Below are 17,657 nucleotides of genomic sequence, written 5' to 3' on the forward strand. Positions count from 1 at the left end.
GGGGCTGAGAAGGGAGCAGGTGGTGGGAGGGGGACAGGTGTGTCTGCTGGGGAGGAGGTATGGAAGTAGGAGGAAGGTGTTTGCCTATAGGACCATGGGAGGGGCAGGACTGAGGAGAGCAGAAAGGCTCTGGAAGGCAGGACCAGGACAGTCAGGGTGTGAGGGGGTCTTGTACAGTCCTGCCCCTCACCCAAATTGGCAGAGCCCATGCACTCCTCCCATTTGGGGCCCCCTCCTCACCCCAGTTGTCCATCCACTTGCACATGCCTGTGTGCCCATGTGGGCCTGGCCTGGCCCTCCTTGTAGGGGCCCGGCCTGGGAGCCTGTGTGGCCCTGGTATAGACGAGGTGTGGTCAGAGCTGAGCTGAGCAGCACCCACGCTGCAGCGGGAGGGGAGGGAGGAACTCGCTGGGAGCTGTGTTGGCCACAGTGAGGGCCCAGGGCTTCGTGGACACCAGCAGCACTCCTGGCCACACTCCAGCCCTCCTCTGGGTACGGGTGGCATAGGTGGCATCCAATAGCCCAATAGCCCAGCGTTCCAATAGCCCAGGCATCTCCTCCTCCAGGCCCTGGTGCCCTTCCACAACCTGGGCCTTCTCATCGGCCTCTTCTCCCCACGGTGTGCGGACCTGTGGCCTGCCACCCGCCAGGAGGCCGTGGACTGTGTCTACTCCCTGCTCTACCTCCAGCTCGGCTATGAGGGTGAGCCTTCGTCAGGAGTGTGGGGGCCAGTGGTCGTGCAGGGGTGCTTGGAGGGATGAGGTGCAGAGTCCAGGCTGCGGGATCGCCAGGGAGGGCCTGGGCCCGACTGCTCGTTCCTGCCGCCTCTCAGGCTTCTCCCGGGACTACCGCGATGACGTGGCGGAGCGGCTCCTCAGCCTCAAGGATGGCCTTGTGCACCCTGACCCCGCCATTCTCTTCCACACCTGCCACAGTGTAGGCCAGGTACCAGCTGGGAGCTCTGCAGCCGGAAGGCAGGCTGGCACTATCTGGGGCTAACAGGGACTTCCGAGGCAGCACCTGGCCTCCCCTAGCCTCTGTAAGTGCCACCCATGGCCAGTGGGCATGGGGCAGGGCCTGGGTGTTTGCATTAGTTGCCAGCGCTGCCCTGCACTGGCCCCATCACCCACACCCGCCTACGCTGGGGCAGTGCAGTCCATACGAGAGGAAGGTGCTGTTTGTCTTGAGACCTGGCAGAGGCCTAGGAGAGAATGGGGTGCCATGAGGCCCAGCCGCCCTCTGCCTGCCACTGACACCTGGCCTGCTCATGAAGATGCAGCTTTCTGGAACAGTCTCCAGCGGCTGCAGTGTGTGGTGTTGTCCCCAAAGGCTACCCAGGAGCCACGCGGGGGGCTAGGGTCATCGCCTGCAGGGTGCAGTGGGCTCTAGCTCTTGCCAAGGGGCCAGGGACGGGCCCTGCCTTTGGTTCCAGCTGGTCAAGGTGCTTTGTCCACTGCCATCTGAAGGGAGGATGGCCCTGGGCACTGCGTCCCCTCCCCGACCCATGCCTGCCAGGTCCACTCTGAGGCTCAGCATATTAGAACACAAGCTTGAGTATTATTAAAGTATTGCCTTACAGCGGGAAAAAAAAAAAGTCCCTCCAAGGGGATAAGAAAGCTGCCCCTCCCTCCGTGCTCTCATGTGGGTCCCCAAGCTGGAACACGGCCTGTCTCCATTTGGTGCTTAGGAATGGCCTTCCAGGTCCAGAGACTGTGTCTCCTGCAAAGGAAGGAGGGGTAGGTCACCAGGGCGCTTTCTGGTGCTGGGATCACAGGTGTGAGCTAAGGCTCATCTGCCCTTGACCCCGTGTTCTAGAGAGCTCCAGGGCGACTGCACCACAGGGCTGCTCCCAGCCCACTTCACTGGTCAGAAGGAGCCGAGGAGGGTGCTGTGACCCCAGCCCTGCAGCTGCCCAGGCACCACCTTCCAGGAGCGCGCCCAGGTTCCAGCAGGCCCTGGCAGGTTCCGGAGGAGACCCCACCCCCGTGCAGCGGGCTCATTGAAGGCACAGGGCCCGGCAGCTGGGGCCGGGCTGCGAGAAGGGGCGTGGCCTCCCGCCCTAACGCGAGCCCCTGAGACTCGATGCCTCGGAGAAGTGGCGTTGGGGGTGCCCCCCTTCCCTCCTTAACCTCTGGCATCGCCTTCCTCCTAGATTATTGCCAAGCGCCTCCCCCCAGACCAGCTCATCAGCCTCTTGCTAACCATGTTTGAGGCCCTGGGAGACCCCGAAAAGAACTGCTCCCGAGCAGCTACCGTCATGATCAACTGCCTGCTGCAGGAGCGGGGAGGCGTGCTCCAGGAGAAGGTGGGAGAGGGCGGGGCTGTGGCTCCGGGAGAAGGTGGGAGAGGGTGGGGAGGGGCAGGCAGGGCAGGAGTGGGATGGTGGCTCCAGGAGAAGGTGGGAGAGGGCGAAGCGGTGTGGCCTCGGGAGAAGGTGGGAGAGGGTGGAGAGGGGCAGGCAGGGCACGGAGTGGGATGGTGGCTCCGAGAGGTGGAGGAGAGAGGCGGTGGCTCCAGGAGAAGGTGGGAGAAGGTGGGAGAGGGTGGGGAGGGGCGGGCAGGGCAGGAGTGGGGCGGTGGCTCCAGGAGAAGGTGGGAGAGGGTGCAGTGTGGTGGGGCGGGCAAGGCAAGGGCGGGGAGGTGGCTCTTGGAGAGGTGGCACGGCGGGAGAAAACAGTGAGGGTGGCCCTGGCCTGTCCTGGACCACCCTGCCCAGCCCTCCTCCGGTGTGACCCTCACTGCTCTGCTCCCTTTCCCTACAGGACTATCATGGACAACCCTTTTTCTTATGTCTGAAGACAGGGGTTAGAATTTGGCAAAAACAAGTGCTGAGAGAATAAGGGGGGAAAAGGAAGTGGGAAGGCGGGTGAAAGCACCCATGTTTCCCTGAGCCCACAGTCTGTCAGCCATCCCCCAGGGCGAGGCAAGCCTGACCTCATGGCCCACTGCTTTGTTTTCACCCCACATGGTGGTATTTTCCAGCTGTGCAGTAGACATTTGGCAGTAGGGGTCACCACGGCTGAGGCTGGAGACTCCCAGGCCAGTCCCACCATGGGCAGGGAGCCCCCTTATGACAAGGCCGTCCCCCAGAGTGAGGTTCACATGCTATGCTGCTGCTGGACTTGTGGTGGGCGTGGGGGTCCCAGGGCCAGCGTCCTCCTGCCCATGTTTCCCCCGTGTTCCGTTCATCTGCCTTCTGGAGCAGCAGGACAGTCGCAAACTCACAGCCCCCCAAGTCCCATCCTTCCATCTCAGGCCCAGCTCCAGCCTCGGTCTGGGAATCTGTCTCCTTCTCCCTCCCCGCCAGGTCCCCAGCCCAACTCCTGCAGGAGTGCAGTTGGCAGCTGTGTGGGTCCTTTCTCCGGTGGGCCTGCCAGGGGAGCCTGAGAGTTGGACCCAGCAGGCGTGCTGTGAGGGCATGGGGCCTCTGGCTGTGTTGGATGCCTGCCCAGCTCCACACCAGCCTCTGGGCCATATGTGCCCTCAGCGCTTCCTCTACCTCCCAGGGCACTGGCCACTTTGCACGAGGAATCCAGGTCGTGGCTCCAGTTCCTTGGCTTCTGGGCTGTCCGTGGCCCACAGGGGATCCTGGTTCTGCCTCAGACTGGCACCAGCAATATACAGCTCTGCATCTCATGGGGCTCCCTCATGGCCCCACCCCCTTGGGGTGGCATAGGTGTGCCCACAGCTGTCCCCCAGGCATGGCCTGACCGCCGTGTCCCGCCCATCTACAGGTGCCCGAGATCGTGAGTGTGCTGCGCTCCAAGCTTCAGGAGGCCCAGGGAGAGCACGTCCTGCCGGCTGCCCAGCACAGTGTGTACCTCCTGGCCACCCAGCACTGCGCGGCCATGGTGTCCAGCCTCCTGGGCAGCCCCTTGCCCTTGGACAGGTACCTAGCTCAGACTCCAGGCTTAGGGGTCCCTCTGGAATGATGCTCCCCAAGCCCTCCACCCGGCTCTGCACCCCAACTTTGTGCACCCTGGCTTTCTGCATGAGTTCCCATGGCTGTAGGCCACGTGGGACAGAAGGTGACATGGAGACCGGCCCCAGTCTCTCAGGTACCCGTGGGGACCACTCCTCTCCAGGCGTTTTGGGATCCTCACTGGCCCCTGTGGGCCTTGCACAGCACCCCCACAGGAAAGCTGCTGTTTCTGCCTTCCTCTAAGGTCCCGAAACTGCCTGGCTTCTCTGTCGGCCCCAGGCTCCAGCAGACACTGGAGGCTGCCCCTCACCCTGTGTCTTGGTTCCAGCTGCCCCAAGCCTTATCCTCTGCAGGGCATCCACTGCTGCCTGTGAGCAGATGCCCCGGAACTGCCTGATCTGAGCCCCCTCAGGAGCCCAAGGACAACCTCGTCTGTACCATACATCACTGTGTCTTCCCAAACTCACACCTCCCAGCTCCCAGCAACGGGCAGGGCGTGTCTACCACCCAGCAGCCGCTGGGACCCCCCTTCCTCGCTGAGGCCTCCGGAGCATGGGTCCTGCTGGCCCTTCCTTTCTTCGCCATTTTAGTCGTGGACAGAGGCTGGCACCTGTGACTTCCAGGAGACTCCATGCTGGGCAAGGCAGAGTGACCCTTCCCCTGGCAGGCGAGGGCACGAGGCTGCCGTGGGGACGCAGGTTTCCTTGCAGCTGGCCCTTTACCCTGTGAGCTTTGCTTTTTTTCATATGCTCTGAGGCCCTCCCATTAGGTGCATCCAAGCTGCAATGCCCACTTCCCCCTGGCAGGGGGGACCCGCAGGCACCTTCTGCTCAGAGGTGCACTTGTCTGGTGGCCCTGCTCCTTCCTGGCACTGTTGACCTTTCTGTGTGTTTGTTTTAACTCTCTTGCATGGTAAATAGCTGCATTTTGTTACTGATAGAAAGAGTTTAAATCCACTGTCATATCTTTTGCGTCTTTGTTACACGTTTTGTTTTTTAAAAATCTTCTTCCTTGTCCTTTTTTAGATTGACAGGGTCCCTCTTACCCCACTTTCTCCGCTCAGTTTGCAAATCCTTCAGTCTGTTCCTTTCCTTTTAGCGTTCGCCCTAAAGGTGGCTGCATGTGTCCTCGCTGAAGTCCAGCATGAGCTCCGAATGCAGGCTGAGGTCTGGGTCTGGCTGGGCTGCTGGGCGCCTGGGTCGTCATGACCGTTGGTCTTGGGCACAGCCAGCGTTGACTTGTATTTCCTCCGCGGCTACCGCCTGGCTCATCAGTAACTCTGTTTCCGTTTTCCGTGGAGGCGTGGCTCACACAAAGGGCAAGCACGGGGTCACTGGGTCCTGCGGGACTTTCCAGGTGAAGGCAGAGGAGGTGTCCGGTCCCCAGCAGGCTCCTGTGTGCCCCTCAGTCCCCTAGAGGGGCACGGCCACCCGACCGCCACCACTAGAGGTTTTGGCGATTGTGCTGTGTGGTGGGTCTTCCCGGCCTCTGCTTAGCACGGCGGTGCTGCTGCCCATCCTTCCTCCTTGCCCGGTAGTGCTGGGTGCTGCTGCCCATCCTTCCTCCTTGCCCGGTAGTGCTGGGTGCCGTGTGGGCTGCACCGTGTGTCTGTTTCTAGGTGATGGACATTCAGGTTGTTTTTGGTTTGGGGCTGCTGGGGATGGCGATTCTTTGAATGTTCCTGGGAGTGTCTGTTGGTGGGTAGAGCATGCATTTCTCTTTCGTGTGTATATAGGAGTGGAATCAAGGCCGGGCACTGTGGCTTATACCTGTAATCCCAGCAGTGTGGGAGGCTGTGGCAGGAGGATCACCTGAGGTCAGAAGTTTGCGACCATCCTGGCCAACATGGCGAAACCCCGTCTCTACTAAAAATATAAAAATTGGCCAGGCATGGCCAGGCGCAGTGGCTCACACCTGTAATCCCAGCATTTTGGGAGGCCGAGGCGGGTGGATCACGAGATCAGGAGATCGAGACCATACTGGCTAACATGATGAAACCCCGTCTCTACTAAAAATACAAAAAATTAGCCAGGCGAGGTGGCGGGTGCCTGTGGTCCCAGCTACTCGGGAGGCTGAGGCAGGAGAATGGTGTGAACTTGGGAGGCGGAGCTTGCAGTAAGCCGAGATCGCGCCACTGCACTCCAGCCTGGGTGACAGAGCGAGACTCCGTCTCAAAAAATACATAAAATTTATTTCATATTTATAAATTAGCTGGGCATGGCAGCACGTGTCTGTAATCCCAGCTACTTGGGAGGCCAAGGCAGGAGAATCGCTTGAACCTGGGAGGTGGAGGTTACAGTGAGCTGAGATCGCACCACTGCACTCCAGCCTGGCGACAGAGCAAGCCTCTGTCTCAAAAAAAAAAGAAGTGGAGTCACTGTGGCCATCTCCACCCCGCCATCCCGTGAGCTAAGGATGGGTTCTGCATTCATAAATGGTCAGAAAAAGACCAAAAGAGTATTTCATGACACATGAAAATGATAGGAAATCCTGATTCCAGTGTCCATGAGTTAAAGCTTTCGGAAGCAGCCACTCCATCCACTTCCACGCTGTCTGTGGCTGCTCTCGCACTACAGCGGCAGGCTTGATGAGCTGCCAGAGGCCACCCGGCCCCCAAGGCCTGAGCCACTGTCTGTCCTGGTCAGAAGCTTGCCAGCCCTTCCCTGGGCACAGGTTGGCTTGGCTGTCATATGCAGCCTCATGGGGACCCACAGTGGCTGAGTCTGGGGCCTCCTGGTGCCTCAGCGACGGCCACCGTGTCCTTGCTGGCGCGTGCTGTGTGCCTGCCCTCCTGTGCGTTTGTCCACGTTTCCTGCCAGGTCATTTGCTCCCCCACGCTCACGCCCAGCCCTCTGCTGCGTGCCTTCTGCCTGAAGGACATCTCCTGGAATTCCCTCCACGAGGATCAGTGATGCACTGTCCGCCTTTGTTTGCTTGAGAATGTCTTTATTTGGCCATCCCTTGTGACTGTTCTTTGTGTGGCTTAGTATCCTAGTTCAGTGGAGTTTGTTCAGGTGTGTGACAGCACATCACTGTTTCTGGCTTCTGTCGTTGCTCTTGAGAGCCAGGTGAAGTCTCCTAGCACCGCATCTGTCCAGGAAGCCACTTCCTGCTTGTTGCTTGTCTGCAGTTTGCAGGTGGGGGTTGCTTTTCATTTGTTCTGCCAGGCGGCTTCAGCGCTCCCTGTCTGTAGGTCAGTATATTTCATCACTTCTGAAAAACCCAACCTACTCCTTGTCAGCCATTGTTTCCTCTGCCTCTGGGACATCCAGCAAATGTACGTTAGCCCTCATTCCATCTTCTGCGTCTCTTATTCTGTCCTCTGCCTTCCCACGTTATTCTTTCTCTGTAATAATTTATCTGAAATTTTTTTATCTTCCTATTCACTGAGTAATTTCTTAATCTTCCTATTTACTGTTTCTCTCTTCTACTGTATCTAGACTGGCACCAAGTATGTCCACTGAGTACATTAGTGTTTCATTTCTAAAAGGGCTGTTTGGTTTTCTTTTAAATTTGCTGTATCTGTTTTTAGAATTTCCAGTTCTCGTCATATTCAAAGTTGGTTGTTTATTTCTGCAAACGCTGAGCGTAGCTGCTTCACGGTGCGTCTGCGGCGCTGTCGGAGTGTTCTTGGCAGCACTGCCAGGTCTCCTTGGGAGCTGCGCTCTTTGACCCTGTGCCATCCTGAGGCCTGGGCCAGATGCTGCTTCCTCCAGGGAAGATTTGTTCTCCCTCCCAGCAGCTCCCCAGGGACCTCCCACACCACTGCCCTGGGCCCTGTGTGTATAGGCCTAGATTTTTCTCTGTGTCCTTTATTGCCAGCTCTGTTTACAGACCCCTGGAGTCAGGGGAAGGGGTGAGCTCAGATCTGAGGCCAAGAGGCCATTTCCCAGCTGGCTGCAGCTGAGCCTGGTGGCCATGCCTAAGCGTCGTGGAGCCAGGGTCCACGGCACCCAGGTGGCGGTGGGCAGGGATGCCCGGCCCAGGTGCCGGCAGTGCCCTGACCAGCCACGGCCTCAGGGTGACTCTCCTTTTGCCCTACTCCAGCCACACCTGCATGCTGTGGCGGGCGCTGGCGGTGGAGCCTCGCCTGGCTGCCCAGGTCCTGGGGCTGCTGCTGGAGAAGATGAGTAGGGACGTCCCATTCAAGGAGAGCCGGGCCTTCCTGCTGGGCCGCACCCCAGACCGCGTGGCCACGCTGCTGCCTCTCTCGGTGAGTCGGGCTCTCAGGGCCACTTGACACGCTGTCCCTGCCCCGCTTGCCTGGGTGCCCGGGGGGAAGCCTTTCGATGAGGTGGCCTGGACACCACCCCACGGGCACCTGGAGGCAGCACCGGGCTGCGAGCTCCGAGCTCAGGCTCGTAAAGGCCTCACAGGTGTGGGCCCCCAGGGGAGACCACTTCATGTTTTATCCTGCGGAAAAAAATAAACCCAGCTTGGCAGTGTTTTAAGCAGTAAAGCAGCTGTGAGAATTCCCCCCTCCTTTCTGAGGAGCGGTGAACAGATGGCCTGAGGTCTGTCCTGTGAAGGCTGATTGCCCCTCTGTCCCTGTCTCCTGCCTCTACCCCTGAGGGCCAAGCTATGCAGTGGTGCGCCTCGCCCTTCCTGCGCTGCAGCTGGGATCTGGGACCTCCGAGCACATGATGCAGGCAAAGGGGGATGCAGGGTCATTGCGTGCAGGGCTCAGATCTCGTGCGGCCTGGAGGGAGGCATGGCCCTGTGGTGACTTCTCCCCCGCAGGCTACCTGTGCACTGTTTGAGGTCATGTCCACGCCTGCAGCGGGGCCCGCGGTGCTAGAGCTCTACCCCCAGCTGTTTGTGGCGCTTCTGCTGCGCGTCAGCTGCACCGTGGGTGTCCAGCTGCCCCGGAACCTGCAGGCCCAGGAAAGAAGGGGTGCCAGTCCAGCCCTAGCCACCAGGAACCTGGAACCTTGCAGGTATCTGGGTCCCCACTTCCCACCTCCAGTACTGATTCGGAAGCACAGGCATGTGTGTGCACGCGCATGGTGGGGGCGGGCGGCAGATCTGAACCATGGGGAGTGTGGGAGTGACTTTGCTCCCAGGGAGCTGGCGCCTCACCCAGGTGCAGGGCTGAGCTGTCAGTGGTGACATCCATGGCCACCCTTCTCACACTGGCTGTGAAGGCCTCCCTCCTCGCCTCTGCGGGTGGTCTGCACAGTGGTGCTGAACACAGGCAGCTGGTGGAGGCTTCGAGTGGCAGCTCAGGCAGGATCAGGGTGGTGCCTTCTCCTGGGAGTGGAGTTGTGGGGAGTCTTTGGGGTATAGGCTGGGGCCAACCATGGCAGGACCAGCTTTGTCCCTGAAACTGCCCCAGCAGAGTGGCCTTTGGCACGTGCTCACAGCCCCACACGTAAGAGCTGCCAAGGTGCCTGACATAAAGCATTTCAGGTCCTACACACCTGCCTGGGGCCATAGCACAGACAGAGGAAGCTGACACCCTGGGCAGGTGTGGCTGTGTGGCCTGACCCCAGGACCACGAGCCCATGTGAACGATGCCCCACCTGCCCAGGAGGGCTCTGGTTCCGTCCCACCCAGGCGCCCAGGTTTGGGTGTGCACCTTGACTAGGACACACCAGGGGGACAGCCTCACTTCAGCCTCCTCCCCCTGCCCCAGCACCACAGGCTGCTCAGCCACAGGCCAGCTCGTAAAGCCCAGTGGGGCCGGCTGCCAGCGCTGCTCTGCCCCTAGCAAACTGAGTGGAAAATGTGAATGGGATGGGGCAGCCACCAGCCCCCGGGCCTGGCCTGCTGCGAATCAGTGCCTCCGCCCCAAGCTGCAGGACTGCCACCGAGCTGTGGGCCCCACGCCTGCCCCCAGGTACCCCTTCACTGGGACGATTGCAGAGCCTGGCGTACAGGCCATCCGCCAGTGGGTCAGACCCTTGTGGGTGCCACATTCTTAAATGTCTTGGGCACACAAGCAAGGGAGGCACCCTCTTCCAAATCACTAACACATTCCTGAGCCAAACACACGCTTCCCGTTAGATTTGTCGAGGCTGGTTGTGAATTGCTGCGCCTGCGCCATTTGCAGCGCGGCCCCTGGTCCAGATGGCACCTTGCAAGCCTGGAGGCCTGGAGCAGGGTGTGGAGCTGGAGGCAGGGCTGCACTCAAGCCAGGCCCCGGCGCAGACCATGAGGCCCAGCTAAACTGACTGTGGCCCTGTGGGTCTCCCTCCGCCTGCGGCTGGCCCAGCCTGTACGTGTCAAGGGCATCTCCCGGGAACTGCAGTGGCTGGTGTGGCTCTGTCCTCTGCCCGTGGTCAGTGCTGGCTGTCCTGTTCCCAGGGCTAGAAGCCCCCTTGGCACCCAGGCTACCTGGGCTCAAAGATCAGGCCCCAACTCTGGAACCATGGGACTCCTGGCTCTCCCAGAGCTGCCTTCTAGCACGTCCTACCTTGGGGAGGGAACCCCTGAGAGAGAGGAGCCTGGGGACACTCATCAAGGGCCGTGTGAGGGGCTGGCCCTGCTGTTACTCAGCACCAGACCGCCCAGGCACACCCCATGGAGACAGTGGGATACTGGGAGCAGGCCCCCAGCACCTCCTTCCTGGGCTGCCAAGACCCCCATGGCCCTCAGCTCCTACAGCCCCTGTCCAGCCCTCAGGCCGCCTCATTCCTGCCGGCATCACCGGCCCTGTGTACCCAACCGTCCAGAAGCCTCATGGGGCCCATCACCAGATCTCTAACAAGCTTGTCTCATGCTCCTGTGCCCACCACACCCTCCTCCTAGATCCCACCTGCATGAGGGCCTCATACATCATCCAGGCGAGTAGGGCCTGGCCCCCAGCTTGGCCACTTGCTCCCTGCTAGGCCCACTCCACTTCCCAGCACACCAGGGGGCCTGTGGGACACCTGGCAGGAGGTGACCAGGGCAGTGGCACTGTCACCACAACCAGCAGTCACCACACGGCCCATGCCGCTCAGGGGTTGTCTGCTTTTGGGCCAGGTGCTCCTGAGGACGAAGCCTTGTGGGGACAGAGGTCCAAAGGCAGCGGGGGCCTAAGTGTGAGGTGCTCGAGGGCAGCAGAAAGCCACGTGGCAGGGGCTGTGGAGTTGAAATGGAGGGTCCTGCTGGGTGGGGACGCTGGTGCAGGGCATCCTCTGCCCCAGACCGTGCCTGTTGGGTCACACACTACGCCCCGCCCACTGGCAGCCAGGAGTGGAGCAGCCTCAGCAGGGAAGGGCTCATCTGAGCTGATGGTCGATGCCAGGCTCACGCTAGGCCCTGTAGAAGCTTTAACATCAGACTCTTCCTGCCAGTTTCTGGCCTGAGCCCCAGGCCTGCCTTCCACTGCCAGGGAGACCAGAGGGCAAGGTGCTTGCCTGGTGGGGGTCTGGGGAGTCTGGAGAGGCAGAGTTGGCCAAGGTGGCCCCCATTGCACGCCCAGGGCGCCTGCTCTTCAGCACCCTTGCAGCCCCTCCAGCTCTCGGCACCATCCTCCCGCTCACTTGCCAGCCAGCCTCAGCCAACACTGGGAATGGATCAGGGACCTGCCCGCCTCCCAGAGGGCTGTGGAGTCTCTTGGGGTACAGGTGTGAGAGCCCGAGGTGCCAGCAGGAACAGGCCCAGGGGTGGGGCACCTGTGGTGTGGGTGCCCAGCAGCATCTGGGTGTCCGGAAAGGAAGGCAGTTGCGGCCGGGGGCCTTTGCCTGTGTCCAGCTCTCAGGCTGGTGGCCGGGTGGCCACAGGCTGACCTTGCTACTAGCTCACCTCCAAGCCAACATCTGCGTCCTTGCCTTGGGTGGGGAAACGGGGGGCCTCTAGCAGATGGCCCAGAGCCTGCTTCCTGGAGGATGGCTCTGGCAGGGATAGGGCTAGCCACCAGGTGGGCAACACACACTGGGTGCAGACCTGAGGGGTTCATCGGGAAGGGAGGTGGGCGTGTGTGCCCCACCAGCTGAGCACCCTGGCAATCCTGCAGCTCTGCAGTGGACACCCTGCGGTGCATGCTGCTCCGCAGCGGCAGCGAGGATGTGGTACAGCGCATGGACCTAGAGGGAGGCTGGGAGCTGCTCAGGACCTCGGCGGGGCATGAGGAAGGGGCCACCAGGTTGGCCAGGTGAGCGGGCCCAGCCCACCGCGGCTCCAGCACTGACTGGGCTCCACCAGATCTCGAGCCCGGGACATGACAGGATCAGGTGGGGGCCCACGCATGTCAGGCCAATGGTGGCCTGAGCTCCTGCCTGTTCGCTCTCTGGGGCAGGGGTAGGGAGGGACCCCCTGCAGAGGCCTGGCGAGGCAAGCTGGGAGGCATCTCTGAGACGTAGAACTCCCAGAACCCGGCAGCTGGCGGTGGAGCGGACCAGGGCTATGCGGGGTGGAAGGTGCCTGGGTAGGGTTCAGCACAGCAACAGCCCCTGCACCCTCAGCGGCCCCCTTTCCCAGGTCCATGGCTGAGCACGCAGGGCCCCGACTCCCCCTGGTGCTGAAGACGCTGGCGTGCACGCACAGCAGCGCGTATGAGAACCAGAGGGTGACCACCACTGCCTTCCTGGCTGAGGTAGGCCCTTCCAGGGAGGGATGCTGGGCACCAGGGTGGGGGTCCTGCTCAGGACAGGCACGGGATGCCCTTTTCTTACCCCTAAAAGGCCCCCTCGACCGCGGTCTGCGAGGGAGGGGATGCGGATGCTAGCTACCTCCTCCCCCATGCCAGAACTCACTCAGTCCCACCCAGGGACACCCCCTCTGTTCCTGGTGAGAGGAGGACCCAGGCTGCCTGCAGCCTGTACTCTCCCCAAGTCCTGCTGGGTACATCTGTAGCTGGACAGGGCTGGTCCCTGGGACCCCAGGTGCCCTTGGTGGTGTGGTCTTGGCCTTCGTGGCCAAAGATGCCAAAATCTTGCCCAAGGCCGTGCAGCAGAGCAGAGTGGACATCAGAGCAGGCCCCACGGCACAACAGGGAGGGGTCGCCACTGATCTGAGACCCAGGGAGTAGGTCCTCCACCTGTCTGCCACACCAGCGTGGGGGCAGCCTCCGGTGTTCTTGGCCTGGGCTGGTGGGTTGGGCCCTGGGGTCAGCAGGGAGGGGGAAGTCACAGCACCTCTGCCTGCAGCTGCTGAACAGCAACGTGGCCAACGACCTTATGCTCTTGGACTCGCTGCTGGAGAGCCTGGCGGCTCGCCAGAAGGACACATGCGCCAGCGTGCGGAGGCTGGTGCTCCGCGGCCTGGCCAACCTGGCCTCCGGCTGCCCTGACAAGGTGGGGTGGCCACCAGCCCCTCTGGGGCCCAGGCAGCATGGGCGGGGGGCTGTGCATGGAGGCCACCCTGTCTTGTGGGGTAGCAGACGGTGACTCTGGGACCCAGGCTGAGTGTAGGGTATCCTCAGGTGCGAGCCCACGGCCCCCAGCTCCTCACAGCCATGATTGGCGGGCTGGACGACGGGGACAACCCTCACAGCCTGGTGGCCCTGGAGGCCATGCTGGGCCTTGCGAGGCTGGTGCACCTGGTGGAGGCCTGGGACCTGCGCTCAGGGCTGCTGCACGTGGCCATCCGCATCCGGCCTTTCTTCGACAGTGTAGGCTGGCTGGGGCAGGGGGAGGGAAGAGGGCCCCAGCCTTTCCTGCCTCTTACTCTGAGCTTTAGCCCCAGCCCCACCCTCCTCCCTGTCTCCCACTGCGGCCAGGTGACCGTGGAGAGTGCAGACCTGTAGGGCTGCTGCTTTGCTGGGCCTGGCAGCCCCCACCCGTAAGCCCCCACCCATCAGGGTGTTTCCTGGCCCGTGTCAGGCAAGGGCACCCATCAATGGCAGGGGGCTAGGCAGGCAGGCCTGCAGCAGCACAGCCTGTGAGGAGACATATGCTGCATGGCCTTCCCAGGAGAAGATGGAGTTCCGGACGGCATCCATCCGCCTCTTTGGGCACCTTAACAAGGTCTGCCACGGAGACTGTGAGGACATCTTCCTGGACCAGGTGGTGGGCGGGCTGGCGCCCCTGCTGCTGCACCTGCGGGACCCTCAGGCCACCGTAGCCAGCGTGAGTAGCCAGGGGGTGGGTGGGATGGGGTGGGTGGCCTCAACTGGACTCGGCCCCAGTGCCGCATCCCTTAGGCCTGCAGGTTCGCCCTGTGCATGTGTGGCCCCAACTTGGCATGTGAGGAGCTCTCAGCCGCTTTCCAGAAACACCTGCAGGAGGGCCGAGCCCTGCACTTCGGGGAATTCCTCAACACCACCTGCAAGCACCTGGTGAGGGGTGGGGCCAGGCGGGGCGTGGCAAGTGGGGTGGGGCGTGGCCAGCGGGGCCAGGCGGGGCGGGGCCAGGCAGCACTGACCAGGCCTCTCCCCAGATGCACCATTTCCCAGACCTGCTGGGCCGCCTCCTGACCACCTGCCTGTTCTACTTCAAGAGCAGCTGGGAGGACGTCCGAGCTGCGGCACCACTGTTCACCGGTAAGCACCACCCCCTGCCCCGCCCCCATGCCGGCCGGCAGCCCCGCCTGATGCCCCCACTTCACAGGGTTCCTGGTGCTGCACGCGGAGCCCAGGCAGCAGCCGCAGGTGGACCTGGACCAGCTCATTTCGGGTGAGCACCCCCTCCACGGGGCCCCTCCGCTGGGCCCTGCTGACCCTGTAGGCACCCGCAGGGACTAAGTGATTTTCCTGGATTTCAGGATTTTTTCCCTGTCACTGGTGACCTCATCGTCTCTAGTAATTCACGGAAACTTCTTAACTGTTCCAAAAGAGCTTAAAAAACACTAAAAAAGGAAAAACTATCTTTCCGTTGGCTCCTGAGCCTCCCAGCAGAGGCTGTCAGGAGAGCGTGGCCCACGCGCAGGCATGGGCATGCCGAGGTCACAGCCCGCAGGCAACCCCCCTCCTCTACCCCCAGCACTCCAGATCCTGCTGAAGGACCCGGCCCCCGAGGTGCGGACAAGGGCTGCTGAGGCCCTCGGCCGCCTGGTGAAGCTCGCCTAAGGCTCCGGCCAGCACCCCAGCGAGGAGTCCGCACCCAGACCCGTGCCTGAGCTGCAAGACGCCTCCCGAGGACCACAGCCTGGGCACACGACTGGAGGGGCCTGGCCCCAGAACAGGCACTGACGGGGACCAAACCCAAGCCCCTCAGTGAGGGAGGTGCCAAGGCCAGACAGGGTGTGGGAGTCCGTGTGCCCAATAAACTCATCTGCTCCCAGCGAGTGACTGACAGGGTGCGATGCTGCAGCCTCTTAGGGAATGGGCCAGAGGGTGCCCTGGACTGGGTGTGTTGTCCCCACTGTTTTTGCAAAATTGAGTGAGGGGAAGGCTCGGCGCTGTGGTGGGGGCGGCTTTGTTGGCAAGCCCAATTCAAGAAGGTGGGAGCACCAGGCAGCACAGGGTAAGGCTCTATTGACTTCAGCACAACCGCCCCGGCCCCAGGCAGGCGGAACAGCTAGGTGAACAGGCGGATGGTCCCGTCTGCCCCTGAGGAGAAGACCCACGGCTGGGTGGGGTGGAAGATGACGTCCAGCACTCCCAGGTCTCGGGTCAGCGCGTGGCCCTTCAGCACCTTGACGGGCACCAGCAGGGGGTTCTGCAGAAGGTCACTGTGGGGACAAGGAGGGCTCAGGACACGGCCAGACACCACTGCCCTGGGGAGGGGGCCAGGCAGGGTCAGCACTCACTTGTACACCATGCCATGGCAGACGATGACGCTGCCGTCGTCCGAGCCTGACGCAAAGAGTGGGTACCGCGGGTGGAAGGCCACAGCCCGCAGAGCCTTCTTGTGGTGTCTAGGGGGAGGGAACGAGGTTGAAGGCAGGCTCGGGCTGGAGGGAGAGGCTCTGCTGGCCTCCTCCACGCCCAGCTCTCCTCACCTCAGCATCCTGTATGGCTTGGTGGAAAGATCCAGGTCAAACCACACCAGCTTGCTATCATAGCTCCCACAGATGACGTTGTCACCTAGGGCCAAAGGCTGTGATGCAGGTGTTTCCGCTCTCACCTGCAGGGTGCACCGCCCCGCCCATCACCTGCACCCCTCACCTGCAGGGTGCACTGCCCCCCCCACCCTGCAGGGTGCACCACGCCCCCCCCTCACCTGCACCCCTCACCTGCAGGGTGCACTGTCCAGGTCACCTCCCCCACACCTGCACCCTCACCTGCAGGTCAACCCCCCACCTGCAGGTCACTGTCCCCACCCTGCAGGTCACCCGCCCCACCCCGCAGGTCACCCCCCCCCAACCCTCACCTGCACCCTCACCTGCAGGTCACCCCCCGCCCACCTGCACCCTCACCTGCAGGTCACTGCCTCACCCCCCCCTGCAGGTCACCCTCCCCACCTACCTGCAGGTTCACCCCCACACCTGCAGGGTCACCCCCCCCCACCTGCCACCTCACCCTGCAGGTCACCCACCCCCCACCCGCCCCTCACCTGCAGGGTGCACCGCCCCCCCACCCCTCACCTGCAGGGTGCACTGCCAGGCTGGACACCCACTTGCAGTTGGGCATCAGCTTCTTGGTGAGCTCCTGGCGCAGCAGGTGGTAGAGGCGGACGCTGCGCTGGGACGCCACCAACAAGAAGGGCCGGGCAGGGTGGAAGGCCACTCGCTGCACCTGTCCGTGGCTGCGGCGGAACGGGCTCTGGCTGCGGCGACGGCTCAGCTGGTGAATCAGCACCTGGGTGTGGCCTTGGGTGGCCAGCACCACGGCCAGGTAGTCCCCACGCCCGTGCCAGGTCACCTGCGTCACTGGCTGAAGGAGAGCAAAGCTGGCTGATTGGCTGAGCCAGGCCCCTCCCACTGCAGCCTCACCCCCAATGCACCCCGCGCACCTTGCTGTGGCAGATCCGCAGCCGCAGGCCCACTTGGCGCTCCTCCTCTGAGGCCTCCAGCCAGCGGGCCGGCTGCAAGGGGGGCTCCTCAGGCGGGACGAAGGCGCCTAACAGCTGATCTGTGCTGCCCGTCACCAGCCGGTCCCCCAGAGCTGGGTTCAGCAGCAGCACTGAGTCCTCCCTGTGAGCCAGGCCCAGACACAGCCCCTAAGCACAGTGCCACCCCTGGCTCCCCAGCCCCCAGGGCCTCCACTTACACGGCCGCAGCCACCAGGCAGACAGCGGGGCTGGGGTTCCAGGCCACACTCTTCACCACGCCCCCCACGGGCACAGTCCTCACACAGCGGGCAGTGGCCACCTCCCAGAGCCGCAGGGAGCTGTCGTCGGAGCCTGGATGCAGTAGAGACAGCTCTCAACACCTGGCCATCCCACCTGCCCCCCAGCTCAAGGCTGCCCCCAGCTCGGACCCACCTGAAACCAGCCACTGGCCCCCAGGAGAGACGCTAAGGCACCGGACAAGGTCACTGTGGCCCCTGTAGACCTGAGGAGGAGGCAGCAGTGAGGAGCCAGACTCGGAGGGTGCAACCCCAGCCCCCTAGTCTCCACTTACCAGGGCCTGGCACGTGGGGAAGGGCTGCAGGTCCCTCGGCCGAGGCAGCTTGGGGATGAGGTCCTCAGGGTCTACATTCACCTGGGGCAGGAGAACGCCAGGTCAGCCTTGCCCCCTGTGCCGCCCCCCGGTGTGCCGCCCCCACACACCCTCATCTTGCGCTGCCGTGGGCACAGGTACAAGTCGAGGCAGCGCTCGAAGCGTTCCTGGATGAAGCGTCCGTAGGCAGGCACGGCCCGCAGGCTTGGGAACTTGCGTGGCAAAAAGCTCAGCTTCCTCTCACCCGGCTCTTGCTGTTCCCACGCCAAGCGCTGTGGAGACCGAGACACGGGGGGGGAGGGTCACGGGAGCATGGGGACAGGGT

At 62.5% G+C, this 17,657-nt stretch overlaps 2 protein-coding genes across 15 annotated transcripts in view; one reads left to right on the forward strand and one right to left on the reverse strand.

Annotated features, from left to right (window-relative positions):
• MROH1 (maestro heat like repeat family member 1) overlaps positions 1-15,135 on the forward strand; it is a 126,063-nt gene extending 110,928 nt beyond the window's left edge. For 10 of the 14 annotated variants that reach the window (XM_032760759.2, XM_032760760.2, XM_032760763.2 and 7 more), the window contains 14 exons: positions 567-702; positions 833-945; positions 2,153-2,305; positions 3,735-3,889; positions 7,970-8,135; positions 8,663-8,859; positions 11,865-12,002; positions 12,329-12,443; positions 12,997-13,143; positions 13,272-13,460; positions 13,762-13,917; positions 13,992-14,126; positions 14,228-14,463; positions 14,770-15,135. In XM_032760759.2, coding sequence (XP_032616650.1) covers positions 567-702; positions 833-945; positions 2,153-2,305; positions 3,735-3,889; positions 7,970-8,135; positions 8,663-8,859; positions 11,865-12,002; positions 12,329-12,443; positions 12,997-13,143; positions 13,272-13,460; positions 13,762-13,917; positions 13,992-14,126; positions 14,228-14,463; positions 14,770-14,824 — 2,091 coding nt within the window. In that variant the 3' untranslated portion in view covers positions 14,825-15,135. Of the gene's footprint in view, positions 1-566; positions 703-832; positions 946-2,152; positions 2,306-3,734; positions 3,890-7,969; positions 8,136-8,662; positions 8,860-11,864; positions 12,003-12,328; positions 12,444-12,996; positions 13,144-13,271; positions 13,461-13,761; positions 13,918-13,991; positions 14,127-14,227; positions 14,464-14,769 lie in introns of those variants that run through there. The other 4 variants (XM_032760761.2, XM_032760762.2, XM_032760764.2 and 1 more) reach the window with 3 other exon arrangements.
• A 110-nt stretch (positions 15,136-15,245) lies between these two features.
• BOP1 (BOP1 ribosomal biogenesis factor) overlaps positions 15,246-17,657 on the reverse strand; it is a 34,172-nt gene continuing 31,760 nt past the window's right edge. Inside the window, exons 8-16 of the mRNA XM_032760784.2 lie at positions 17,443-17,604; positions 17,294-17,374; positions 17,155-17,224; positions 16,941-17,073; positions 16,684-16,864; positions 16,316-16,604; positions 15,731-15,815; positions 15,539-15,646; positions 15,246-15,460 (exon numbers count right to left, since the gene is read on the reverse strand). Coding sequence (XP_032616675.1) covers positions 15,307-15,460; positions 15,539-15,646; positions 15,731-15,815; positions 16,316-16,604; positions 16,684-16,864; positions 16,941-17,073; positions 17,155-17,224; positions 17,294-17,374; positions 17,443-17,604 — 1,263 coding nt within the window. The 3' untranslated portion in view covers positions 15,246-15,306. The remainder of the gene's footprint in view (positions 15,461-15,538; positions 15,647-15,730; positions 15,816-16,315; positions 16,605-16,683; positions 16,865-16,940; positions 17,074-17,154; positions 17,225-17,293; positions 17,375-17,442; positions 17,605-17,657) is intronic.

The sequence above is a fragment of the Hylobates moloch genome, unplaced genomic scaffold (genome assembly GCF_009828535.3).
Source record: "Hylobates moloch isolate HMO894 unplaced genomic scaffold, HMol_V3 SCAFFOLD_9, whole genome shotgun sequence".
Classification (NCBI taxonomy): domain Eukaryota; kingdom Metazoa; phylum Chordata; class Mammalia; order Primates; family Hylobatidae; genus Hylobates; species Hylobates moloch.